A 26,651-nucleotide genomic window follows, 5' to 3' on the forward strand; every position below is an offset into this window, starting at 1 on the left:
CTGTCGCAACCACTCTTTGAAGTCCTCCCAGAACTCCACTTTTCCAGTGCAGTAGCATGTGACTGTCAAGCACTTGAAATGTGACTAGTTTGAATTGAGATGTGTTGTAAATGTAAAATACATACCAGATTTCAAAGACTCAGTACCAAAAATATATATAACGTATTTTATTAATAATTTAAAAATATTGACTAAGTGTTAAAATGATAATATTTTGGCTGTATTGAGTTAAATACTATATATTAACATTAATTTTACCTTTTAAAAAATCTTTTATTGGGGATATTAGAAATTTTTAAATTGCATATATGGCTTACTTTTGCAGCTTATAATTTTATTGGACACCACTGCTCTAGAGCTAGTCTTTGCATTTATAAGCATATATGTATGTATGTATTCCTTGAAAAACACAACACCCAAATAGTATAGTACACAGACTTCTGTGAATTTCTTTTTGCATTCAACCATCCGTCTCACAGATTATATCATACTAGGCTATCTAAGCCTGCCTCATTCTTTTTAATGTCTGCATAGCATTCCATTAGATGATTATACCGCATTTATGTAGCCAGCCCTCTACGGATGGGCATTTAGGTTGCTTTCCAATCTTTGCTACCGAAACACAATGCTTCAGTAAGTATCTTTGAACCTACATCAAAGGACATACAGACAAAGATATCTGTAGCATGCATTCCTAAAATATTGACTTACCACAAGTGGGTATTCTTGGAATACTGTTGAAAGCATTGGCTTCTCTCTTTGTGTCCTGCAGGGACAGTGCACTGTGGATTATTTGTTGAACTGAAATCTGAGACTTGGAGAAGCTCTGAGCTGGAAAGGTCCTCAAGGTTCATAAGGCCCTCTGCATTTGTTTGTTTCCCAAACATGTTCTGAACTCCCGTGGGTCTATGCCGGGCATGTGCTGGGCACAGGGGGTTCCCACAGGAACAGATGGGGTCTCTGCCTTTGAGGAGCTCACAGTAGAATCAGGAGACAGGCATGCAAACAAATGCTTAAAATCAGTAGGTGCTTTAATGACAGTATGTGTGAAATGTAGTAGGAACGTTTTGCATACGATGCCACCAAAGCCCATGTGCCACAGTGACTCCTGTGTGGTCACTGGTGAGGATCTCGCTCTCCCTTTATAGCCTACACTTTTTGAAAGTCAGGTTCTATCTGATCTGTTTTACATCTTTCTTTCTTTCTTTTTTTTGAGACAGAGTCTCGCTCTGGTGCCCCAGGTAGAGTGCAGTGGTGTCATCATAGCTCACAGCAACCTCAAACTCCTGGGCTCAAGTGATCCTCCTGCCTCAGCCTTCCTGAGTAGCTGGGACTACAGGTGTGCACCACCACGCCTTGCTAACTTTTCTATTTTTAATAGAGACAAGGTCTCGCTTTTGCTCAGGCTGGTCTTGAACTCCTGAGCTCAAGGGATCCTCCTGCCTTGGCCTCCCAGAGTGCGAGGTTTGCAGGTGTGAGCCACTGCACCCAGCCTGATCTGTTTTACATCTTTCATAAGCCTGAGCTCCCTTCCCTTGCAGTCAATACATGGTGGTTGTGGTGATGTAACAGGCCCTGAGATGTGCATTTTCATACCCGATCTCATTTAAATGTGCCAACGACCCTGTGAGGTAAGTTGTGACCACCTGAATCAGTGTGCACACCCTCCGCCAACCCCTGAGCTCTACTGCCTCCGCTCAAAGCCTGCGTCTGCCCCATGCATCTGGACCTAGTCAGCAGTGCTGCCTGTTGTGGTGTGACCAAGAGGCTGGCCGAGTGCCCTGGCTAGGCAGCACCCCGGGGGGCGATGGGTTTGTCCTCGGGATCCAGAATCCAGGCTCAGATGCCAATTCTACCGCTATTAACTGTGACCTTTAGCACCCTCATCTGCAGAATGGTCATATGACAGTCCCTACCTCAGCTTGAGGGCGAGGAGTGACGAAGATAAAGCGCATACAATGCTTAGAATGGTGGCTGGCCCACAGCGAACCTGGGATGAGACTGTGTCTGTAGAGTCGTAGGATCGGCCCTGGGATGGGATCTACAAGCACTTCTGTTATGTTGTCTGTATTTGATAAGCTCTTGTGTTCCAAACACATCTTGGTCAAACTAAATTTAGTCAGATTTTAGACGAAAACACAGGGCATGGTCAAAACAAATTTTATGGTCTTATCATAGATTTGGAAAAGCTTTTAAAAAACAACTCATGGCATCAACGAATGAATGAATAAACAAACTGTGGTATAGTCATACCATGGTATATTATTCAGCCATAAAAAGAAATGAAGTATTGATACATGCTACAATGGTGGATGAACCTCAAAAACATTATGCAAGATAAAAGAAGCCAGACATAAAAGGTCATGTATTGTATGATTTCATTTATATGAAATATTCATAATAGGTAAATTCATAGAGACAGAACCCAGATTGGTGGATTCCAGGGGCTTGAGGGGGTGGGAATGGAAGCAGCTATTTTATGGGTACAGGGTTTCCTTTTGGGGTGATGACAACATTTGGAACTACACTGTATAGGTACTAAATGCCACTGAATTGTTCGTTTTATTTTATGAGACTGTCCCTTCAATAAAAAAAATTAGCTCATGCTCCCCTCCCCCACATTCTCCCTTTGATGACCGTTAGGGACTGATGAAGACCAGAGTTAGCAACCACCAATCCTTTCACCTGATGAGGGGGAAGCGAGACCCTGGGAGGTAGGGGGAGGGATGGACAGGAGTTAATTAGTCCAAGAAGGGAAGGGAAAGCATTTCAGGCTGAGGACAAAGCTTATGCAAAGACCTTGCAAGTCTGCAGGGCTGAAGGAAGGCACACGTTGTGGGTGCAGAGAGTGTGGGGGAGTGCGGGGTGAGTTGGCAGGGCCTGCAAGTTGGGGCTTTGAGAGAAATGTGTATCCTTTGAACGCTTTAATCAGGAGACGGTGACTCAACTAAACTTGCCTTTAGAAAAGTTCACTTTAGCTAAAGCGAGTCCAGGGAGCAGGCAGGGAGACCATTCCAGAGGCTTGCTTTTTTTCATTAAAATCATCTTTGAAAAGAGACTAGACAGATTTATAATAGTATCAGAATATCTTTTTTAATTTCAGAATATTACGGGGGTACAAACATTTAGGTTACATATATTGCCTTTGCACTTCCCGAGTCAGAGCTACACGTGTGCCCATCCCCAGACAGTGCGCACCACACCCATTAGGTGTGAATATACCCATCCCTTCCTCCCCTCCCACCTGCCTGACAGCTGATGAATGTTACTACTATATGTGCACAGAAGCGTTGATCAGTTAATACCAATTTGATGGTGAGTATATGTGGTGTTTGTTTTTCCATTTTTGTGATACTTCACTTAGTAGAATTGGCTCCAGCTCCATCCAGGATAATACAAGAGGTGCTAGATCACCAATGGTATACGTATACCACATTTTATTAATCCACTCATGTATTGATGGGCACTTGGGTTGTTTTCACATCTTTGCAATTGTGAATTGTGCTGCTATAAACATTCGAGTGCAGATTTTTTTTTATAGAATGTCTTCTTTCTCTTAGGGTAGATGATGCCCAGTAGTGGGACTGCTGGATCAAATGGTAGTTCTACTTTTAGTTCTTTGAGATATCTCTACATTACTTTCCATAGAAGTTGTACTAGTTTGCAGTCCCACCAGCAGTGTAGGAGTGTTCCTATCTCTCTGCATCCACGCCAACATTTGTTGTTTTGGGACTTTTTGATAAAGCCATCCTCTCTGGAGTTAAGTGATATCTCATTGTGGTTTTGATTTGCATTTCCCTGATGATTAGAGATGTTGAGCAATATTTTATATGTTGGCCATTGTTCTGTCTTCTTTTGAAAAGTTTCTGTTCATGTCCTTTGCCCACTTTTTAATGGGGCTATTTGATTTTTTCTTGCTGATTTTCCTGAGTTCTCTGTAGATTCTAGTTATCGGCCCCTTATCAGATGTATAGCATGCAAATATTTTCTCCCATTATCAGAGTATTTTTTTTACAATATAGTAATTATCTCTTGCCTCAGTCCTTTTAAAAAATTATGGTAAAAAACACATAACCTAAAATTTACTGTCTTACCCATTTTTGAGTGTACAGTTCAGTAACATTCAGTATATTCACATTGTTGTACAACAGATCTCCAGAACTTTCTCATCTTGCAAAACTGAAACTCTGTACCCTTTAAACAACACCCCATTTCCCCTCCCCCAGTCCCTGGCATCCACGATCCTACTTTCTCTTTCTGAGAATCTCACTCCTCTGGCAGCTTCACATAAATGCAGTCATCCTTTTGTCCTTTTACGACTGGCTCATTTCCCTTAGCATGATATCCTCGAGGTTCATCCATGTTGCAGCGTGTGACAGGTCCGTTAGGAGGCTTTTGCAGGAGACGAGCAAGAGCTGCCGGGGACTTGGACTATGGCTTAGCCGGCGGTGTGAGAAGCAGAGCCAGGGAGACTAGGGAAAGGTGGTGAGGTTGGGAGGGGCAGCGCTCCTCCCCTTCAGAGGGGAGGCCAGTGGCACCCAGACCTGTGGGCTCCTTTGGAGAATGGGGGTTAGGCGTGACCCAGGGGCTGAGCTGGGAGCAGAGGAAACTGAGTAGTCCGCAGCCTCATGGAGGAGGAGAGGAGCCAGCAGCCACTCTGGCTTCTTTGCTCCCCTTGCCTGTGTGCTCCTACAGAGCGCAGCCCTGGCAGGACCAGATGGATGGCCTTTATGGCATCCCAGATGAAAGGCGGGAGGAGGTGCCTGAGGGCTCTGTTTTCTGTCCCCATGCAGATACCACAAAGCTGGGCACCCCGGGGGTCCACACTGCTGTCTCTGGTCTCTTTCATCCTCCTTGGAGTTAAAAAGCCCCTCCCACCTACAGACCCCTTCCTGCTCCCCTCTTCCCCAAGGACACGGAGATTCTCTCCTCTGAGAGAGAAATTGAAGTGGAGAGAACCGTGACCCCGACCTTCCCCAGCCTGGGGACCAGTCGCTCCTTTTCCAGTGACATTCACAGTGAACAGGAGCCTAGCGCCTGTTGCAGGCAGGCCCCACGCCAGGCCTGGGACACGCAGCCCAGATGCGAGCCCTGCCCTCAGCAGAGGGGAGTGCTGTAGATGTGGCCCTTTGAACAGGGGTGGTGCTGGCGCAGGGAAGGGGGCGGGTAGCTCTGCTTGGTGCTGGGGCAGGGGGAGTTGTCGTGTAGAGCTGCAGAGAAGATGAGATTTTTCTTGAGCCCTGTCTTGGAAGATTTTTATCAATTTGGAGGAAAAGAGGTTCAAGGGATGGAGGCTGATAAGGGAATTCCAGGCAGGAGGAACAGCCTGAGCAAAGGCAGGGAGATGGGAAACAGGCCGGTGCCCCCAGCATGCTGCTCAGAGATCAGATCAGCGGGGTCCCTGTCTGCAGGGACTTTGGCCTTAATTTCTCTGTCTGCGGAAGGGATGGGGGTGGGAGAGGTGAGGAAATACTGGCAGGGAAGCCATTTAGGGTGGTGGTTAGCTGGAGATAGTTTAAAAAAAATTTTTAACATTTATGTTATTTATTTATTTATATATTTTTTATTTTTCTTTGGAGATAAAGTCTCACTCTGTTGCCTGGGCTAGAGTGCCATGACATCAGCCTAGCTCACAGCAACCTCAAACTCCTGGGCTCAAGCAAGCCTCCTGCCTCAGCCTCCCGAGTAGTTGGGACCACAGACATGTGCCACCATGCCCGGCTAATTTTTTTTTTTCTATATGTTTTTAGTTGTCCAGCTAATTTCTTTCTATTTTGTTTTTAGTAGAGAAGGGGTCTTGCTCTTGCTCAGGCTGGTCTCGAACTCCTGACGTCAAGTGATCCTCCTGCCTCAGTCTCCCAGAGTGCTAGGATTACAGGCGTGAGTCACCACACCCGACCTTATTTATTTATTTTTGAGACAGGGTCTTCCTATGTTGCCCAGGCTGGTCTCAAACTCCTGGCCTCAACCCATCCTCCTGCCTCAGCCACTGGAGTAGCTGGGATTACAGGCGCAGGTCCCCAGGCCTGGCCTGGAGATAATTCTTAAGAAATTCCATATAGCACTTACTAGACACTCAATGCTGTTGCAGGAGCCCCACGAGTATTAATCTTTGTAATAGTCACAGTAACCCTAACAGGGGTCACTGTCATGATCGCCATTTTCCAGATGGTCGAACACCAAGGAGCAGCTTGCCCAGAGTTGCACAGAAGCAGGGGTAGGGTTTGAACAGGGCCATCTGGCTCTATATGGTTGTGCTTTCAACACGGATTTCTGGTGAGACTCCCGGCCAGCCCTGGGTGGAAGTGTTAGGGACAGGGCTGGAGGGGGTGAAGGAGGGAAAACAGCAGGGAGTTGGCCTCAGATGGGATGTAGGCAGTGGGTGAGGCTGGACCACAGCAGGTCCCCAGAGGCGGTGGTACTATTCACTGAACTGTGGAACCAAGGAAGGGCCTTCCAGTCCTCAGTTTCCCTGTCTGTAAAATGGGGACAGGAACACCTGCCTCAGTGGTAGAGAGAGCCCATACAAAGGTCCTTTGTGCGTTCAAGGTGTTCTGTCAACAAATGCAGCTTGCCCTGCTGTCTTGCCTGGCCCCGTCCACTTGTGCAAATGCCAGCTGTCCCCTTTGTCCCCTTCTTGGCTGCCTCTGGGGGATCTTGCCCTCTGGGAGTTCCTTTCTCTGTCATTTCCTGGTAGAGCTGGAACTGGCTTTGAAAACTGCCTGGCTTCTTAGCGGGAGAGAGGTAAAAGCAGTTCAAAGGATGTAGGCTGGAAGTATTCGCAAATGCAGATGGGCCGCACAGCACCTTTTATTTTTGTTCAGAACATCTGAGTCTCCCCGTGCGGACTCCTCCACCCAAAGTTGCACCTCCCCCTGTCGCAGAGAGGATGAGAGAGTACCCGAGGGGCTGCCACGGGCTTGGGGCAGGCAAAAGCAAGGCTGTCATCCTCCTGCCCCGCCCGCCAAGCCACCAAAAATAGAAGGGGCAAGGTATCAGCTCCAGGGAGGGCTGGCCGGGGAAACCTTTGAAGCAGGAAACAGCCGGGAGGGAAGGCAGCCAGAAGCAAGCGTGTTAATATTCACAGGGCGGCAGCAGCAGTTGTCCCTGGGTTTTCTGTTTCCCAGGCAGGCAGACATCACCAGCCTGGCTCAGCAACTTCGGGGCCTGGGAGGCAAGGCCTGGGCTTGGCTCATGACTTGCTGTGTGACGCTGGGCTACTCACGGCCGTCTCTGGGCCTCAGTTGTCTCATCTGTAGTATGAGGGACTGTGACTAGATCACCTCCCGGGTTTCTTCTGGCTGCCACATTCCAGGATTCACACCTTTGGCCACTGCCCCCTGCCCAGCACTGCCCCCTCACGCCACCCTCTGAGTGGGACTGGGGCCTGGCCGGGCTCGAGAAATGTGCCAAGTCTGCCTCTGCAGAGCAGCAGGGCTGCGAGGGTGGGTTTGCCCAGAGCCCCCTCCTCACACAGACCATGTCTTCGTGGGCAGGGGTGACCAGACAGGACATTCGAGGTATTCGGGGCAGCTGGGCATGGACTGGTGCATTGGGGGGCTGCTGTGCTGGCTGTTAACCCTTTAGTTCTTGGTGGGGGCAGGACTGGGGGTGCTGGGAGAGGGGCCAGGGAGGCAGGAAAAGGAAACACGTGGAGGGCTTAGGGCAGGGCCTACTGATGAACCAGCATGGAAATATCTCGCCGTTCTGACAACCCCTGTGACTGTATCGCCGGCCTGCTGTCCATGAGCCCTATTTATGGGGAGGGAGGGACAGAGAAGGCTGCTGGGTCCCTGGGCGGGTTTCTACTCATTCCCACCATCAGGAAAATTCCTTTCACTCAGAGTGGGGGCAGGTCACTGTTCCCACTCGGCCCAGCTGGGACCCCTGGCCTGCCACCCCGGGGTGCCCCTCCTTCCCCAGGGTGGGGTACGATGATGGGAGGTCCCCTCCCCCCACTCCTTTGCCCACAGCGTCCCCAGCTCCACTTATGCAGCGGCTGCCCTGGACCACAGGCCACAGGCCAGGTGGCCTCAGCTCCTGGGTCCTCTGCGGCTGCCTCCCTCAGCCCTCAGCCGTCTCCCCTCCCTGCACAGGGCCCGGTTGGCTCCCCGCTCATGTCCCTGCCCATCCCCTAGGTTCCCTAGGCGGGAGCCTTTCCCATCTCCTTCCCACCTGGCCTGTGGGGCAGAAAGTTGAGCTGGGCTTGGAGGGCGGAGGCTGTGGCGGGGAGACGCTGGGTTCTCGTGCAGGGCCCCTGCCGCTGCCCTGACTTCCCTGTGCAGCAATTTCGGTTTCTATTTTGAACAGTTTGGGTTGGTTGCTCCTCTGCCTTCCTGCTGGGTGTTTATAGTGAGGAAAATAATTGGTAATATTTGCACAGATGTGCTGGCACTGCAGCTCATCACGGGTACCTTTACCCAGGGGACCCTCCCTGCCCCCAGCCTGTCTCTGCCAGCCTGTCTCTGCCAGCCCTCTGTGCCTCCCGGGGGCCCCAGGCAGCCAGGCGAAGGCAGCGCTGGGAAGCAGGAGGCCTGAAGTGCCCCAGGCACGCCAGAGGCAGGCCTCAGCCCCAAGAGGGGGGTGTCACTGCCAGTGCTCATGCTCAGGGGACTGATGAGGACAGGCCTGGGCTCCACAGGATGGGCCCCTCCTAGGGGGCTGCAGGAGGGAAGCCCCCAGGGCTCTATTTCTTTTTTTTTTTTTTTTTTTTTTTTGTTGAGACAGAGTCTCACTTTGTTGCCCAGGCTAGAGTGAGTGCCATGGCGTCAGCTTAGCTCACAGCAACCTCAGACTCCTCGGCTTAAGCGATCCTACTGCCTCAGCCTCCCGAGTAGCTGGGACTACAGGCATGCGCCACTATGCCCGGCTAATTTTTTCTATATAGATTTTTAGTTGTCCATATAATGTCTTTCTATTTTTAGTAGAGACGGGGTCTCGCTCAGGCTGGTCTCGAACTCCTGACCTTGAGCAATCCACCCGCCTCGGCCTCCCAGAGTGCTAGGATTACAGGCGTGAGCCACCGCGCCCGGCCTAGGGCTCTATTTCTGATTCCATTTTCCCCTGCCAGAGCCTGCATTTGCAGCTGAAGGTAGGGATGGGGAGAAAATGGCGGCGGGGCAGGACCAGGGTTGAAAATAGGAAATCATTTGCCTTCTTTTCCCCCTTCTCAAGGCCTGGAACAGCATTTCAGAGGGCTGGGAAGGCGGTGGGAATTGCCTGGGCTGTGAGGTGGGCCCCAGGCAGGACCTGGACTGGGGTGCGTGCTGCCCTGTGCCCTTTCCGGGGCCCTGAGCAAGCCTGGCGATGGGTGAGAGCTGAGCAGGCAGGGCCGGAGACTCCTCAGCCCCCTGCCTCCTTCCTCACCTCCTGCATGTGCACGTGCTGCAGTGTGGGTGCACATGTGAGTGTGTGTGTGCGGTTTTTGTGCCTGTGTGGGCGGTGCCTGTGTACGTGTGTGTGGGTGTGCACGGTGTGCATGGTTGCATGGCTGTGCCTGTGTATGTGTATGCATGTGTGGACATGCATGTGCAAGTGTGTGCACGTATGTGGTACATGTACATGTGCAGGTGAACAGGCATGTGTGTGCCTGGCTTTGAGTCCTCCTGAGGCAAGACTTCAACTGAAGGCAGTTTACTGGGAGGCAATTCCAGGAAGCACAGTGGGGGAGTCGGGAAGAGGACAGCAGGTGCGGGACATGCTACCAGCAGATTGCTGCTCTGGGTGACTGAGGGACCCTGGGAACCGGTGTTCTCCCATCCAAGGGCCAGACTCTAGGGTATTTATCCACCTTCTCCCACTTGTCAGTGCCGAGGGCTGCATTAGCTCTCCAGCACTTTCGGCTTGGCCTGTGTGCTGGCCAAGTGTCACAGAGTGCCCAGGAAGCAGGCTTCGGCACGCAGAGGTGAATGCACAGGGGCCTAGGGGGCACCAGCCCGTCTGCTGGGCAGGAGGGTGTGGCGGATGCAGTAGTGTGCCGCTCAGAGCCCCTCCAGGCTGCACGGACAGCCCCCCAGCTGCTGCAGGTGCCAGCAGCAAACAGCCTTCGGGGCAAACCCCTGTGTGGGCTGCCTTAGCTGAAGAAAGCCACCTTGCATGAGGTCCCCCACCTGTTCTGGTTGGTCCACATCCAGTGACGGATCCGTGAGGGGGTAGAAAGACCTGGCCTTTTGCCCCAGCTTGGATCAACTCTGAAGGACACCCTTGCTCTACCGTGGGTTGGCCCAGACTGTCACTCAGACTGCATCGCAGGCTGACCTCTCCCTCCACCCAGATCTGTCTCCTTCTCCTCATTCCCACAAATGTTATCCCAAGAGCAGCCCCTACTATAAATCCTGCATGCTGATTGCAATCTCTGGGGCACCCATGCAGCGTGTGTGTGTGTGCATACATGCATTGCTGTGTCTTACATGGTGCACATGTGAGTGTAGAATGTGCATAACCCATCTCCCAGGGCCTTTTGTGCACGGCAACCTAGAGGCAGGCCAGACTTTCTGCCAGTACAGGCAGGATCCTAGGGGCCCACGACCAAGAGGACATTGGAGATTTGGTGCTGAGGCTGGGACCTAGGGCAGGCAGAGATGGCTTCCTCTCCACACTGCCCAGGAGCAGCCCCTGGGATGGGAGATCTGGGGGAACTCAAGAATGGGCAGCAGGGGAGTGGGCTCCTTGGCCCCCACAGCCTGGGTGCACCCTTGGTAGCTCCAGGCAGCTCTGTGGAGCCTGTCACTCTGGCTCACATCCCCTCCTCCCTGATTGCCAAGGCTCTTGAGCATAGAAGGGATTTTTCTGTAGGCACAGATCTTGCCTTGCCTTGCACAGGGTCAAGTGTGTGCTGTCACCCTACATCCAGGCGACTCCAAGCAAAGCAATCTGGGGACAGGGTAGACACTCTGGCCACCCTGCCTCCTAAGGCCCGTACGTGTGCTTGTCCTCTCCAGAGGCCGCTGGGAGCAGCAGATGTGGCGATAGAGGTCGGTCTTGGGGAAGATGGGACGCAGGCAAGGTGGGGGTGGCGGGCAGGTGAGGACAGCAAGAGGCCCAGAGGGCACCAGGTGTTATGGAAATGTTTATTACAAGGATAAATAAATACAATAATGCGACCTTAAAACTGCTGATGATGCAGGGAGTGGAGGGCTGGCAATGCCCCAGGTGGGGGAGGAAGGTGGGACAAGGGATGGCCCGTGGTGAGCAAACCCCTGGGCTCTGGATGGGGCAGGGGAATGTCCAGGTCCCCAAATCATGCACAACAGGGTCTTGTAGCTTGAGCCCAGATAGGCCTGCCCTCCCAATGGGCTCCCCTTGTCTGCCTGGATAGCTCTAAAATTCTGGGTGTTCCCTAGTGGCTGGGGGTGTTGAGAGCAGCCCTGAGCAGGGTTATCCGCGAAGATGCTCCAAAGGTGGGCAGGGGCCCACCACCAACCCCCCAGCATTCAGAGGTGGGAAAACATCACTGGTCTTTGAGAGACAGGTGGACCTTACTCCTTGAGTTGGTGGAACCCTCGGGAAAGGCTGCAGTTTGGCTCCAGCCTAGATGTTCCAGGCAGAATCCAAACACCTTGGAAACCCCTCATGGAAGGCTCTTGCCACACCCCTGCCCACCAATACAAGGGGTTATGTGAAAATGAATCCCTTTTTGAATTCTACTCATCCTTTTAGGCCTTGCTCAAGGGACACCTCCTCCAGGAAGCCTTCCTGAGGACTGTTTGCTACTCAGCAGGCCACACCTGCCCTGTGCCCCTCACCTGCATTCACTTCTCCCCAGGGTCTCTCCTCACTGCATTTCCTGCAGGGGCTGGATTCAGGGCCCTGCACTCGGGCTGGTGGGCTGATGACAGACACTCTCTCTCCATCTACCTGGGATGGCACCAGCTCAGGACCCCAGGCAGAAAAGGATGATGGGGGTGGGGAACAGGGGCAGAGTGGGGAGGCCCGTGTGGTCCAGCAATCTTTCAGGGCCCTCCAGTCTCTCTGTCACCACATCTGCCTTTTGCTCCTGCACGGAAAAGCTCCAAGAACCTGCCCTTGGTTCAGAGTTCACATGCTGAGACTCCTCTGTCCAGACTCCATGGGGCAGATGAGCATCCCCCAGAGGCAGGAAGGGCAAGGGCCTCTGAGCCTCCATGGATTTCTTTCCTGGCTGGCTGGGGTTTGGGCGTGATGGGGCCAGAGAGCAGAGTTGGGGGATGCTCGGGCTGTCCTCAGATGAAGACCCCTGTGGGCTAACAGGACTGGGTTGGGTCCCCTGTCCCCTGGGCACCCTTTTTCTTCCCTGTGATCCCCTGCTCGTTCTCTGTGGGGAGGTTGGCAGAGTAGGTGGTGGGCTGCCTGTAGGGCAGGAGACCCTCGAGGGAATGGGCAGGGTGGGCTGAGCGAGGCCCTGCCGGATGGCCTGGTGAGCAGCCCTGCCCTCTCCTGTGTCCCCTCTGCTGCCTGGGTTAGACAGCGGTGCCCCTGGCCCTGCTCCGGGGCTGGGAGCAGTGGGCGAGAAGACGTGAAGGTTGAGCTCGGCAGGCTGCAGACTGGAGCTCCCCCCAGCAAGCCACTCTCTCGGGTTCTGTTTCGGGGGGCTGGGGCTCTCCGTCGGGTCTGCAACCCTAAGCCCCGTGCTTCCTCAGGTGGGCAGGGGAGGCAGGATGCAGGCCCTACTGGCTCTAGCCATGGCCGTTCTGGGACATGTAAGCTGCCAGAGCCACGACCACGGCCACATAGAGACCGGCCCCCACGGCGATAGAGAGTGTGGCTAGGAAGAGGGCCCGGCGGGAGGTGGTGCTGGCCAGGCGGAAGTCCCCCTTGGAGATGGCCTTGCTGGTCTAGGGAGAGAGACGAGCTGATGAGTGTCCCCACACCCGGCAAGACAGCCCCGCCCCCAGGCCCCTGACCCCATCCTGCAGACAGGATGCCAAGCCTGCCAGCGAGGCAGGTGGCCAGAGAAGCAGCCCTGGGCCCAGGCGCTCTTACCCCCTGGGAGAAGTAGAAGGCGGCGATGCCCAGAGGCCAGAAGCAGCACAGCATGGAGAAAAGCGTGAGCCCCAGGTGGTCCCTGGGAGGCAGCGTGAGGAAGTTGTCTTCGCTTTCGCTCTCTGTGGAAGTCGCATCACTCTGCAAAACAGTGGGACGTGGTGACCAGGCCCGGGCCACCCCGCCAGACTGGCAAGAGTTTTTTAAAAAGGCAACACCCAGTGGGCAGTTATGTGGCGCAGCAGGCATCTCTTCTGCTGCTGGGGGGTGTGGAGGTTGGCCTGGGCGCTCTCTGTCAAAAGCCATAACAATGACCTGATGATTCCACTTCCAGTAATTTATCACGAGGAAGGAATGCGAGTTTCTATGTCCAGGGATGTTGGTCAAAGGATAGCAATTGTACAAAAGATTAGAAACACTCTCAATGGCCAAGGACCAGGAGATTGCGTTAATAGATGATGGGAGAACTTAAATGGAAAACCATGTCACCATTAGAAATCACCGTATCGGCCGGGCGCAGTGGCTCATGCCTGTAATCCTAGCACTCTGGGAGGCCGAGGCAGGAGGATCGTTTGAGCTCAGGAGTTCGAGACCAGCCTGAGCAAGAGTAAGACCCTGTCTCTACTAAAAATAGAAAGAAATTAGCTGGACAACTAAAAATATATATATATATATATAAATTAGCTGGGCATGGTGGCACAGGCCTGTAGTCCCAGCTACTCGGGAGGCTGAGGCAGGAGGATTGCTTGAGCCCAGGAGTTTGAGGTTGCTGTGAGCTAGGCTGACGCCACAGGACTCTAGCCTGGGCAACAGAGTGAGACTCTGTCTCAAAGAAAAAAAAAAAAAAGAAAAAATCACCATATAGAAATATTAAATTACTTGGAATGATAGTGAAATATGTTGCTGAGAGAGAAAAAACAGGTTATAAAAGTGTGTACAGCACGATCTCATTTGGGAAGTGTGGTGGGGAAAACACGTGAATAAAGAGACTTAGACAGTCATCCACCAAAATAGTAATGTTTTCTCTGAGAGGTTTTTTGTACTAGTTTAAATCACTGATATCATTAAGAAAACAAGAACGATAAATGCTATTAGACAATTAAATGGTCAACTCCAACTAGTGTTTCTCCAAGTCATGACTGTACCTATGTCAGAAGTACCTTTTGTTTGGTAGCATGCAGATTCCTGGGCCCCAATCCAGGGCTGTTAAATCTCAACATCTGGTGGTGGGGCCTTGGGAATCTGCATTTTAAACATATGTGCTCACCTCGTCCTCTTCCTGGTCTTCCTCCTGGCCCTGCAGCTCCTCCTGAACTCCATAGGACACTGTCTGGATGGTGACATCCTCTTCAGCTTGGCTGGGTTCCATGGGCCGCTCTGTGGATCCTGCCTGGGGCTCCCTGCCCTCTGTGAAGCTGGTCTCACAGCTGCCTGCCTTGGGCTCCTTGACCTTGTCCCTCCCCAGGAGGCAGCTGGGCCGGTACCAGGCCTCCACGGCCAGCTGCAGGGACCCTGGGTCCAGGAGCTGGTGGGCTCGAGTAGGGCCAGTGCCACCCAGGAGGTAGGAGTAGAGCTTCTCCTGGCAGGACCAGCTGGGTGGAGCCTCTGAGTAGGGACAGGGACTGTGGAGGTGGGCAGGGCTCCTAGGCAGCAACGGGTTCTGAAGTTCACTCAGACTCTCCATGGTTCTGGGGGCAGCTGCCAGGGAGGGGAGCCTGGGCCAGCCGAGCCGTCCTCAGAGAGCCTGTTGGAAGAGCAAGACAGACAGGCACTGAGGCCAGGGCACTGGGTGCAGGACCGGAAGTGGGGAAGGGCACAGGCTCTGTAGTCTGAATTCACTCAGGCTCTGCCTGTGCCATCTCCCAGCTGTGGGACCTGGAGCTGGCCACGTCACTTCTCAGGGCCTCTGCTTCTTTGCCTGCGGACTGGGGACAGCAGTCACACTTACCTGGTAGAGCCCGGCTCAGTCCTTTACCCATTCAACACGTACTTAGGGACTATGAGCTACGTGCCAGGCACTGTACCAGATGCTCGGGATACAGTGGTGAAGGAAGCAAGAGGTGGGTGAAGGGAGAGGGTGCACGCTTTGTTGCCATGGAGCTTCCAGGCTGGTGGAGAAGACGGTTGTGAACCCTGTCTCTGTCCTGAAGGAGAAGTACGGCAGGTGGGTGCAAGAACATGCAACAGACAGAGCTGGCACCCAGACGCTAAGCTGGGGTCTGAAGGAAAAGTCAAGTCAACAAGGTGAAGGGCACGGGAACACGTTTCGTGCAGAGGGAAGAATGTGAGCAAGGGCCCTGGGGCTGGACGCAGCACAGCAGGTCTGGGCGCCCGGGAGCAGCGTCAGGCATGGAGGAAGGTGGGGCCAGTTCAGGCTGCCCTGTTGAGGTCTAAGGGGACCACAGGGGTCTTAGTGGGGGTGATAGGGTAAGATTTGGGTGCTGAAGCCTTCCCCATGGCCGTGTGTGGGGAGCAGACCCGAGAGGGCTGGGCTGACTGTGATCCCATCAGGGGGCTTTTGTTGTGGCTTTGGGTGAGCTGAGGATACCGACTCCCAGTGGTGGAGGTGGGGGAAAGGGGGCGGGCCTTCGGAGATGGTGCCAGCACTTGGCGGCAGGTGGGATTTGAGGTTGAGAGAGGATTTGTTCTACGGTCCAATGGGACAATGCTTAGTCCCCAGCTCTGCAGGAGGTGGCGGGTGCTCACAGCTGTCAGCTCTCACTGGGGGAGGAGGCTTCCCCCAGCAATGTCTTAGAGGGAGCTGGAAATTAGCAGCTTAGGCTACTTTCCCTCCTAAGGCAAATTGTGACTTTGGGAAGTTCCTGAGGGACCTAAGGTGGGGCCTCCTGGGTGCTGAGGTCTGGCCCTGCATGTCCCAGCAGGAAGTGTAGACACAGTCCTGCCTCTCCCTCCTGCAGCCAGCCCTGAGCACTGGCTGTGCACCTGGGAAGGCCCAGACCCACACGTGCTCCCGGTATGGCAGGCAGAATAGGGTGTGGAGAGAGAGCAGGGGCAGGCCAGGTGGCCCCCTGCACCAACCCCCTCCTCCAGGCCCATTGTGAAGCCCCAGGTTTCCAATCTGATCACTGGGGATTCAGTCCTGGCCTCGATGCCTTGGACACATTAGTGTGCTCCTCTGACTTCCCTCATGGATGACAGTCCCTGCCCACCCCACAAGGCTGTTCTGAGGATCCAAGGAGACGGCTGAGATGATGGCATGTAGTGGATTATAAGTGGGGGTGCTGCTGTCCTGATTTCTGGGCTTCAGCCTCTCACTTCGCTGACCCGGCCACGTCTTCCCTCCTGGCAGCTCCTCCGCTAGTGGTAAAGGGCAAAGTGTGGGGAGAGGTTTCTGCCCCCAGGGCTGGGATTATCTCATCTCCCTCCCCTTCCCAGCCCCCACCAAGAACCCACAGCCAGAGCCTGAGAAATGGCCGTTTCTACTTCTGCCTAAGAGAAATGGCTTGATTCTAGAAAGCCGGCCCTTGAGAAACCGGAAGACAGCGCGAGGCTCCGGGAATACTGCCCAGGAGAGTGCGGAAGGAGAGGGGTCAGGAAAGCCTGGGGGGAGAGCCCTGGGGTGTGACCTTGGGGGCCAGGCTCCCCGGGATGACTTGCTAGTGGGGCAGGGGCGGGCTGTCGCCTGCATGAGGGCAAAGGAGCGAGAAGAGGCTGCCCCAGCTCTGGGCTCGGAACCCCTGCGAGGCGCTGCCTCTGAGCTGGGCTCCGAGAAAGTCTAACGAAGAATCGTGGGGTGCACAGAGTGGGGGATGTGGCCAAGTGCCTAATTCTTCACCCAGGGAGGGCACAGATGGTGCTGGAGAGGCTGGGCTGCCATGCGCCTGGGGGCCCTGCGGGCGCAGTAACTAGTAGCGAGTTCCACATGGGCTGTCCCCCAGCTGTGGCAAAACCTCTCCACATGCAGCGATGGGGCAACACAGGATTGGGCAGGTCGTGTGGGCTTAGATCACAGCTCTCCAGTGCTCACAAACACAGGGCCTCCTCCTTCCTCTCTGAGGGCCAAAATGCAGGGAGCCCCCTGGGCTGCAGGGAGGTGGAGCCGCACCTTCCTGCAGGTGGGGAGCTGCGCACACCCAAGGCGGAAGCCTCACTGGGCCAGGGCTCCTCTGGACAGAAGCCCAGCAGGACTGGTCTCTTTTGACCCCAAGGGCAGCTTTTGAGCCCCTGCCTTGCCTCCTTCCTTCTAGCAGATGTGACCACAGGTGTGGAGCTGACGGACATGGACCATAAAGCTCATGGGTTTGCGAGTCAGGTACACTGGGGTTTCATTTCTAGTCCCCCCCATTAGCTTTTGGACCTGGCCCTTCAGTTTCCCCACCTGGCGTTGGACGAAACGGTCACAGGTGTTGATTGCGGCAGTAATGTTCCATGATCCCATAGCCCCAAAGAGCCCACAGAAGTGAAATAACCCTCACCCCTGCCCCCTTTCAAGGATCAGGGACAGGTGAACACATTCAAAGCCTAGGGAGGGGCACAGTCCTCATCTTCCCTCCCATGGCCCTGGAGCAAGTTGAGGAAGGCAAAGGAAAGGTAAGACACCTAATTTCCAGACGGGCGGCAGAGCCCTGGAGTCATCTCCTGGCTTTCCAGCTGCCCCTGGGCTGCCCCAGTCCCAGCCCCGTCCCTCTACCCGCTGCCCATCTCGCCCACCCTCAGGAGTCTGGGACACGGCTCCCAAAGGCCCTCCAGCCCCTCCTCCAACTGGTCTCCATCTGTAGCCTCGAGGGTCCCTCAGCCAAAGCACTGTCCTGTACCCGTCCATGCGGGCTGAGGTCTGCAGGGGCCTTGGGGGCGGGGGTGGGCAGCCCCAGGGCCCTCAGAGCAGACTAATCGCATCAAACCCAGCCCTGACCACCTCTATCTCACCAGGAGGACCTGACAAGTCTCCTGTCCTTTGAGATGGGATGGAACGGTCCCTGGAGACTGTAGGGTGTTTGCAGGGCACCTGTGCAAAGCAGGCAGGGCAGCCAGATCCCAGCTCACCCCCCACCCATGTCAGACTCTCCTGGTCAAAGCACACCCAGCTGAGCCTCCGCAATTCACACGATTCACGATTCACGATTCACGATTCACGCCACACTCAGCCCTGCCAGGGTTCCCTCCTCCCTCGAGCTGCTGCGAGGGTGCCTTTAAGCAGGGCTTCTCGGCACTTCCCACACAAAGATGAATGACCCTGGTTTCACACAATAGGGAAAAACTGGAAGCTGCCTGTATGTCCGACAATTGGGAACAAGTTAAATAAATTATGGTACACAATACAGTGGTACAAGGCCTTCGAACAAGTTCACAAAGAGTAATGACGTGAGAAAATGCTCATTGCAAATTCAGTGAGAAGGAAGAAAAGAAAATGTTAAGTGCGTGTAATCTCAACACCGCCAAAATGTCAACAGTGATTATCTCCAGGGGTGGGAGCACAGGTACTTTTCATTTCCTTTATACACCCTGTTTTTTCTGTTTTCCACATTTATTTTTCACAATGAGCACGTACTACTTTTAAACCAGAAAAAAATTAAGTGCATGGATTTCTCCTGAGCCAAATTATCTAAAATCAGTTTAAAACCTCTCCAGGCTGGCGGGGGGGTTCCTCCTGGGTTTGGCGGCTGAGCACGGCATTAGAGCCTGCCTACACACACACCAACACACACACGTCTATTCACACCCACAGTTCCACTTCCATTAAGCAACCCGAGTCAGCAGGGGCGGCACCTGCTCACAGTCCGGCCAAAGGCCAAGATCCTCTACCCAGCTCGTGTTTCCCACACATCCTGCTAGGGCTGCACGGGAGTTCATGGACCTGACCCTGTGTGCCCAGCATGGAGTCCTGGCCAGAGGAGGGGCTGGCAGGTCCCCAGTCCCAGCCTTTCCTGCCCTTGACATGACCTGGCCTTCCAGACTGTTCCTTGAGTCTGCCTCTCCCTGTTCCCTGGGGTAAGGAGAGTAGAGCTGAGTGATTGTCATCACCACCTGTGCTGCCTGGTCTCACCTGGAAACGCCTTCCAGATCTGTGCCCAGCGGCACCTGCCTGGCCGCAGGTGAGTGTGTCTGCATGTGTGTGCGTGTGTGCAGTCTGCTCCAGAGGAAAGACGTGAGAGGGTCTGGAATTCTGAAGCTAAGGTTGCTCTAGATTGTGCAATTAGGGCTGCGGGTCTGAGCCCCACATAAGGGGAGGGAGAGGAGGTGGCTCTGAGGCCACACCCTGGGTTGTTTCCTTTTGAGCTGAGAACTTAGCTGGGTCCTAAGGTTTTCTACTCCCTGATTTGGGGCTGGAGTGCACACTGCCACCTCCCAGACCAGGGGCAAGAAACCACCCGGACACCCACTGGAGTCCAATTGCAGCTTCCCGCTGAGTCCAATCACACTGGAGTCCAGTCATACAGTGTGACACTGGTTTGCTTATCTATAAAATGTACGAGAGGGTTAGGAGAAGTTGATTTTATACAACTCAGTTCAATATGACCCTAGGATTTTAGTAGGAGAAGAAGAATATTGAGCTTATTATCACGTGCCAGGAACTGAACTGTTCTAAATGCTCATTCTAACTCTAGTCCGAGTGGAAAAATAACAGCAGGATAGGGGGCTTCCTCTTCCAGCTGGGGCAGACTAACCACGTCACACAGAACTGCCAATAAGAGCTAGGAAACTGGGGAAAACATGAAGGCATCCAAGAATCACCAAGGGAGTGAGAACTTGAGGGGTGAAAATATCAAGAACCCAGAAGATAGAGAAACGCAGACAGGTGAGCCTGGCGCTTGGCACCACTTTCCCCCTCGAGGACGTTTCTGATTCCCAGGTGGCAGCTTAGAGCCTGCTCTTCCAGCAGCGTCAGGGCTGGGGAGTAAAATCGGAGTTCAGGGTCTGGTAAGGAGGAGGTCCCACACTCCTGGTTTCCAATTGGGACCTCTTTAGGGCTACACCCTAGAGTCGGAGCGAACTGGAGATAAACCAGCCTTCACAGGACTGAAACCAGGCCTGGAGTCGGCTCCATCTCCCTGGGCGCAGGTGATCTGCACACACCTAGCTGCCTGCCAGAGGCAAGCGCTGTCTCCAGGGCGGTGGTTCTCCAAACCGCAGCATTTGTTATCCCTGCATTGCTGGATTCCCCCTTCACAGCTTATGATTCTGGGATGGGGCCTGAGAACCTGCATTTTCGACAAGTTCCCAGGTGACGACTTTGCTGGTCCAGGGACCACACTTTAAGAACTGCTGCTGTAATACTCATTGAAAGGAGATTTTAAAAAAAGGTATAACCAATAAGCTAATAGATGGGGAATATGAAATAATAAAAATACTTGATTCATCCAAACGGGGGCAAGAAAAAATAGAATAAGGAATATAGAACAAGTGAGACAAACAGAAAACAGATAATTAAGATGTTAGACTTAAAACTAGCTATATCAGTAATTACAATAAATGTAAATGGAATAAAACTGCTCCTAGGCCGGGCGTGGTGGCTCACGCCTGTAATCCTAGCACTCTGGGAGGCCGAGGTGGGCGGATCGTTTGAGCTCAGGAGTTCGAGACCAGCCTGAGCAAGAGCGAGACCCCACCTCTACTAAAAAAAAAAAAATAGAAAGGAATTATATGGACAGCTAAAAATATATATAGAAAAAATTAGCCGGGCATGGTGGCGCATGCCTGTAGTCCCAGCTACTCGGGAGGCTGAGACAGGAGGCTCGCTTGAGCTCAGGAGTTTGAGGTTGCTGTGAGCTAGGCTGACGCCACGGCACTCACTCTAGCCTGGGCAACAGAGTGAGACTCTGTCTCAAAAAAAAAAAAAAAAAAAAAAAAACTGCTCCTAAAATGACAAAAATAGTCATATAGTGTTTTATTCCATTTATATGAAATTCTAGGAAAGGCAAAACCATCATGAGCGAAGCAGACGGGTGGTTGCTCAGGGTGGGGGGAAGGGGGGGCATTGCCTGAGAAGGAGCCTGAGAACTTTTGGGGCAGTGGAACCTTTCTGTCTCTTGATTGCGGTAGTGATTATATGACTGTATGTATTTCACACAACTCACTGAATTGCATACTTAAAATTAGTGAATTTTATCTTATACCTCAAAGGTGATTTTTAAAAAGTACAAAGATAGACTAGATTTTAAAAAGACAACAAAATCCAGCTATATGCTGCATATAAGCAATGAACCTTAAATGTAAAAATGTAAAAAGATTGAAAGTAAAAGGATGGAGTAATAACACCCCATGCTTATTAAGTTCTTACTGTGTTCCAGGCACTACTCTAAATGCTACATATTATCTCATTTAATCCTCACAGTAGCCCTGTGAAGTCTACACCATCATTGTTTCCACCTTACAGACAAAGACATTAAGGCATAAGCGTGTTGGCAGTGCCCACACCAGTGCTCACACAGCTGGTGGGTGCAGAGCTGGACGGGAACCCTGGGAGTCTGACTGCAGAGTCACTGCATCCTAGTGCCACTGTGTATCAGCCAGCATTTACTGAGTGCTTGCTTTGTTCTGAACACCACGCCAAGGGCTTCAAATGCACAATCTCATTGACTCCGTCCTCTTTCACACATCAGAAAACCGGGGCTCAGAGAAATTAGGGAGGTTTTCTGAGATCACAGAGCTGGAGAGTGGCAGAGCCCCGTTTGGCCCAAGTCTGTCTGGCCAGAGTGTAAGCTTTTAACTAGCAACCAGTGATGCAGGGACGGGAGAACGTGGTCCTGGCGAATGGGATCCATGGGCTGGCCGGGCAGTTCTCCAGCATGAGTTGCAGGGCCCAGGCCTTGGGGAGGTCTGTTGTGTGTACTGCCGGGTGGGCGCTGAAGTGCTTGGGAGGAGGCAGGGTGAATATGTTAAAGAGAGGCCAAAAGGACAGTGTGATGTGTGACCAGAACTTGGATCACATGCCAGGATGGGGTCAGCCTTTATCAGAACCTTGCAAAATGGTAATAGCTACTAGTTACTGCAAACTCACGAGTCAGGTGTTACATATACTTTATCTCCAAACTTTACAGCAACTAATGAAGCTGGTTATTATTATTTCTCATTTTTCAGATGAGAGAACTAAGGCTCAGAAAGGTTGAGAACTTGCCCAAGATTAAACAGTGACAGAGCTTGGACTTGAACTCAGGTTTGATTTGGTCCAGAGCCTGGGCTCTCATTGACTACGCCTTTCAGGGCGCACCTGTGTGTGGGGAGGGCTGTACTCAGTGGTGGGTGGGGAGAGATGTGAGGATTTGGTCTCAAACAGGCAAAAACAAGAATCTTCAGTGAAGGGAATGAGAAATGGGAGCTTTAAAAAAAGATTAAGAGATTTGACAGCACAAGGTGGCTGCCTGGATAACCTCCAAGGTCTGGGTTCAAATAAATACCGAGCCTTTGTGAAGACGCTGAGCTACTGACCACCAGCTCTCAGTGCAACAGGACAGATTGTTTTTAAACTGAGAGATAAAAGCTGGGACTTCCTAGCAGGGCAGAAGATTAAATATAAGTGATTAAAATCCAGGGAAAAGGTGAAATCTTTAAGAACAGGTGCTAGACCATCCTCTAGTCAGATAATATATAAACTGTTCTGCAAACTGTGAAGTGTTGTGACTATGGTGGCTGTTTGTTGATGGCTTGGGGCTGGATTTGATGATTTCTGGCTGGTGATAAGGGAGAGCCACCAAGCCAGCTTGCACTCATTAGCTGCAGCCTGCTGCATCTGACAGTAATGGAAGGAACAGCCAGGGGTGGCAGAGTCAAGGAAAATGGGGAACTTCGCTTTCTTTGTTTTGGTTTGCCTTCTCAGCAATCCTAACACAACTGATTATGCTTTTTCTCTCCTCTATCGTCACCAGCTCCTAACTCCTGATCCTTCCCAACAATGCTTAAACATATTGTCTCCCTCGCTTAAAAAAAAAATGGAATTATTGTGATGATTATAAAACCTGGCTGCAAATACTTTGATACTCCTGCCATGGACAGGTAGGGGGTCTATACCCCTCCTCTCTAATCTGGGTGGGCTTGTGACTGCTTCAACTACAGAGCACAGCAAAAGTGATGCTAGGTGACTTCTGAGGCCAGGTTATAAAAGGCCAAGCATCCTTCCACCTTGCTCGCTGGAACACTCACTCTTGGAAGCTTGTGCTGTCCTATAAGTAGTTGGATTACTCTGAGGCCACCATACTGGAAAGGCCATGTGTGTGTAGATGCTCTGGTCAATGGAACCTGCCAAGCCCAGCCTCCTAGTCATCCTCAAGACACCAGACATGTGAGGGAAGCCATTTTGGGCTTTTCAAACCAGCCCATGTGTCACCAGCTGACCTCTGTTAATGCCACAGGGAGTGGAATGATCACACCGCTAAACCTTGCCTGCAGTCCTGACCCCCATGAAGTTATGAGGTATCATGAAATGTCTGTTGTTTTAAGCCGCTAATTTCGGGGTTGGTCAGGCAGCAACAGAGAACTGGCATAGCCTTCCCCAACGCCGTTCCCCCTTTCAGCTCCCACGCCCTCTGCCCTTCACTTCCCAGCCCTGTTTCTCAGAAGCTCCACTCACATCAGGATGCTTTAACTCTCGGCTTAAAGGTCATTTCCTCAGGGAGCCCATCCCTCCATCCTCAGTCTAGATTTTGCTTCCCTTGTTGTCTGCTCTCCACGGCTCCGTGCTCTTCTTCTCAAAGTGCTTATCATGGTCTCTATTTATATATGTGTGATTCATTCATTAGTGTCATTCTCCCTCACCAGATTGTGAGCTCCAGGGGGACGTGGACTGTGTCTGTCTTGCTCATCCCTTCATTCCCTTGCAGGGCATATAGTAGGCACTCAATAAACTGTGGATCTCATGAATGAATGAGTGAAGTAGTGAGTGGGTGAGCTAGGTGTACTCTCTGGTAAGAAAGTACTTTCCAGGGTCTAGGGTGGATGGAGCACATCTGGCTGAGGCACATTTAGTTCTGCACAATAAACATTTCTTAAACAGTTGCTTCAGGTCAGTTCTTTGGATACAAAAAAATAAACATGAAGTGGTACCTATTATGAGGAGGGGTGGGAAATACGGACTAGCAAATACAAAGTTTTAGTAGAATGGAGTAAGTTGTACTGGCAGCATACAGGATGCTAGGGGTGCACTGATGAGGGACCCCTATCCTGGGATCCCCTATCCCACACGGTGGGAACTGGAAAGAGACTTCTCAGAGCAGGTGACGTCTGAACTGAGTCTTGTTGGAAGGAGGATGAGGAATCATCTAGACAATGACAATGAGAGACAATGAGAGAAGGGCAATTCTTAGCACAAACAAAGGCGTGGGGTAGTGGTAGGGAGGGCAAGCCAGGTGGTATGGTATTGATGGAGTGAGGCTGGAGCGGTGGGAGGGCCTCCCATGCCACGCAGAGAAGCTTTGGGGAGCCAGTGATGGGTGCAGCAGGGAAGTGACATAGTCAAGCCTGTTTCACACAGAGCACTCTGGTTGGCAGCAGTGGATAGAAGGGACTTAAGGTGAGTGACAATGGAGGGTAGGAGTCCTGTTAAGAGACGAATGCCGAAATGCAGGCAGGAGAGGAGGAGGACCTGAAACTGATCTGTGGCAGAATTGATGGAGAGGAAGAGTCATATCTACAGAGTAGTTAGGAGGCTAAACGAATAGGAATTTGTGGTTAACTGGAAGTGAGGAAGAGGAAGAAGCCAAGAATGACTCCCAGGTTTCTGGCTTTGTCAACCAAATAGAAGGTGATGCAACCAACTGAGATAGAGAAACTAGGAGGAGCCTGCTTGTTCAAGAGGGCAGCCTGAGCACATGCGACCACTTCTTTTTCTTCTTAAGTTTCTATTAAATTGACAGGATATCTATTTTTTTAAAAATGAAATCATAACAAAACTGAAAAAAAAAAAGAATGATATCAGTGGGCCAGGAATTCCTGGGAGATAAACAGCAGATGAGATTCCTTGGTGAATAAATCAGTGCAGAGAAATCTGCAGCCCCAAACATCAGAGTAAGAACAACTCCCATTCAGAGGAGAGGGCTGCTGGGGAAATGCTTACCCAACTTCAGAGGAAATTTATACCAGCTGCCTATTAAAGTCCACAGCTTCCTTCATTCATAAGTATGAATGGATAACGAAGGATAATGAAAAACAACTACATGAAAATAAAAGAGGAGGATTAAATAAACAAATAGAACAATTGACCCAATAAGATTATAAAATTATTTAAGTTACAGAAAAAACTTAAAATTTTTTTGAATTCATATTCTCAGAGAGGTAGAAAAGAATATTTTATCTATAAAACAAGAACAGGCTGCTATGAAAAAGGAGCAATTCAAGAACATGAGAGTTTTGGAATAATTACATAAATTTTCAAAAATTCAGTGGGGAGACTGGACAATAGAATTGGAATGGGCATGAAGATGGAGGTTTTTTTTTTGAGACAGAGTCTTGCTCCGTTCCCCGGGCTAGAGTGCCGTGGAGTCAGCCTAGCTCACAGCAACCTCCAACTTCTGGGCTCAAGTAATCCTTCTGCCTCAGCCTCCCAAGTAGCTGGGACTACAGGCATGCGCCACCATGCCCAGCTAATTTTTTAAATATGTATATATGTATTTTTTTAGTTTTCCAGATAATTTCTTTCTATTTTTTAGTAGAGATGGGGTCTCGCTCTTGCTCTGGCTGGTCTTGAACTCCTGAGCTCAAACAATCCACCTGTCTCTGCCTCCCAGAGTGCTAGGATTACAGGCGTGAGCCACCACGCCTGGCCTGGAGTTTTTTTTTTTTAAAGAGACATGGTCTTGCTCTGTCACCTAGGCTGGAGTGCAGTGGTGTGGTATGATCAGAGCTCACTGCACCCTCAAACTTCTGGGTCAAGCGATCCTCCCACCTCAAACTCCCACGTAGCTGGGACTACAGACATACACCACTGCACTTGGATAATTTAAAAAATTTCTTTCACAGAGGGCCTTGCTATGTTGCCCAGGCTGGTCTCAAACTCCTGGCCTCAAGTGATTCTCCTGCGTTGGCCTCCCAAAGTGCTGGGATTATAGACATGAGCCACTGTGCTTGGCCAAGACTGATCTCTTAATGTAAAAGAAAAAGTTAATGAAATTCTCTAAGACACAAAACAAAAAGACAAAAAGAGAGATAAAGTTAAAATACAGTTAAAAGACATGGAAGAGAGTCCCAGGAGGTGCAACATCAATCTAAAAGGAGTTTCAGAAAGATACACCAGAGATACTAGAGGAGAAAAATAATAATTAGAGAAGCACAAGCAGAAAGCGTTTCCTGAACTTAAAAAAAAAGAATATTTAGATTGAAAAGGCCCACCAAGTACCAAGCTGGAAAAATCTCTCTCTTTCTTTCTCTCTCTCTCTCTCTCACACACACACACAGAAGAGCAGAATGGGGAGGAGAAGTGGATAACAGGGTAGAAACTCCACCTGGCAGTTGGAGGTATGGAGTTGAAGCCCTGGGTAACAGTCAGGGCTGGAGAGAGATGTGAGAATCATCAAAGGACTTTTGGAGAGGGAGGAGAAGAGAAGGCAGAAGAGAGAACAGAAAAGAAGAGGAGGGAGCGGAGGGGGCGACCCAGGAAGGGCAGATAAAACAGCTGGAACATTTCCCCATTCCCACGGGAGTTTTCTTAGCTGCTGTCTTCCAGGGAGAATCAATTTAACCTCGTTTCTAAGCCCTGCCACCCTAGGCTCCCATGAGCAGAAGTGATCTCTCCTTCAAAGCAT

The 26,651-nt window shown here is 51.6% G+C and overlaps 1 protein-coding gene across 1 annotated transcript; it reads right to left on the reverse strand.

Moving 5' to 3' along the window:
* Positions 1–12,653: 12,653 nt before the first annotated feature.
* SYNDIG1L (synapse differentiation inducing 1 like) lies at positions 12,654–14,644 on the reverse strand. Its single transcript, XM_069465114.1, has 3 exons — positions 14,228–14,644; positions 12,961–13,101; positions 12,654–12,812 (listed from the first exon to the last, which is right to left on the reverse strand). The coding sequence occupies exons 1-3, from the start codon at positions 14,642–14,644 to the stop codon at positions 12,654–12,656; spliced, it is 717 nt and encodes a 238-aa protein (XP_069321215.1).
* Positions 14,645–26,651: the final 12,007 nt, after the last annotated feature.

Source organism: Eulemur rufifrons, chromosome 2 (genome assembly GCF_041146395.1).
Source record: "Eulemur rufifrons isolate Redbay chromosome 2, OSU_ERuf_1, whole genome shotgun sequence".
Classification (NCBI taxonomy): Eukaryota; Metazoa; Chordata; class Mammalia; order Primates; family Lemuridae; genus Eulemur; species Eulemur rufifrons.

Coding starts and splice junctions, on each gene's coding strand:
- SYNDIG1L (XM_069465114.1), bottom strand. CDS start 14,644: ATGGAGAGTCTGAGTGAACTTCAGAACCCGTTGCTGCCTAGGAGCCCT. Junction 13,102..14,227: donor AAGACCAGGAAGAGGACGAG/GTGAGCACATAT, acceptor ACTGTTTTGCAG/AGTGATGCGACTTCCACAGA. Junction 12,813..12,960: donor CCTTCTACTTCTCCCAGGGG/GTAAGAGCGCCT, acceptor CTCTCTCCCTAG/ACCAGCAAGGCCATCTCCAA.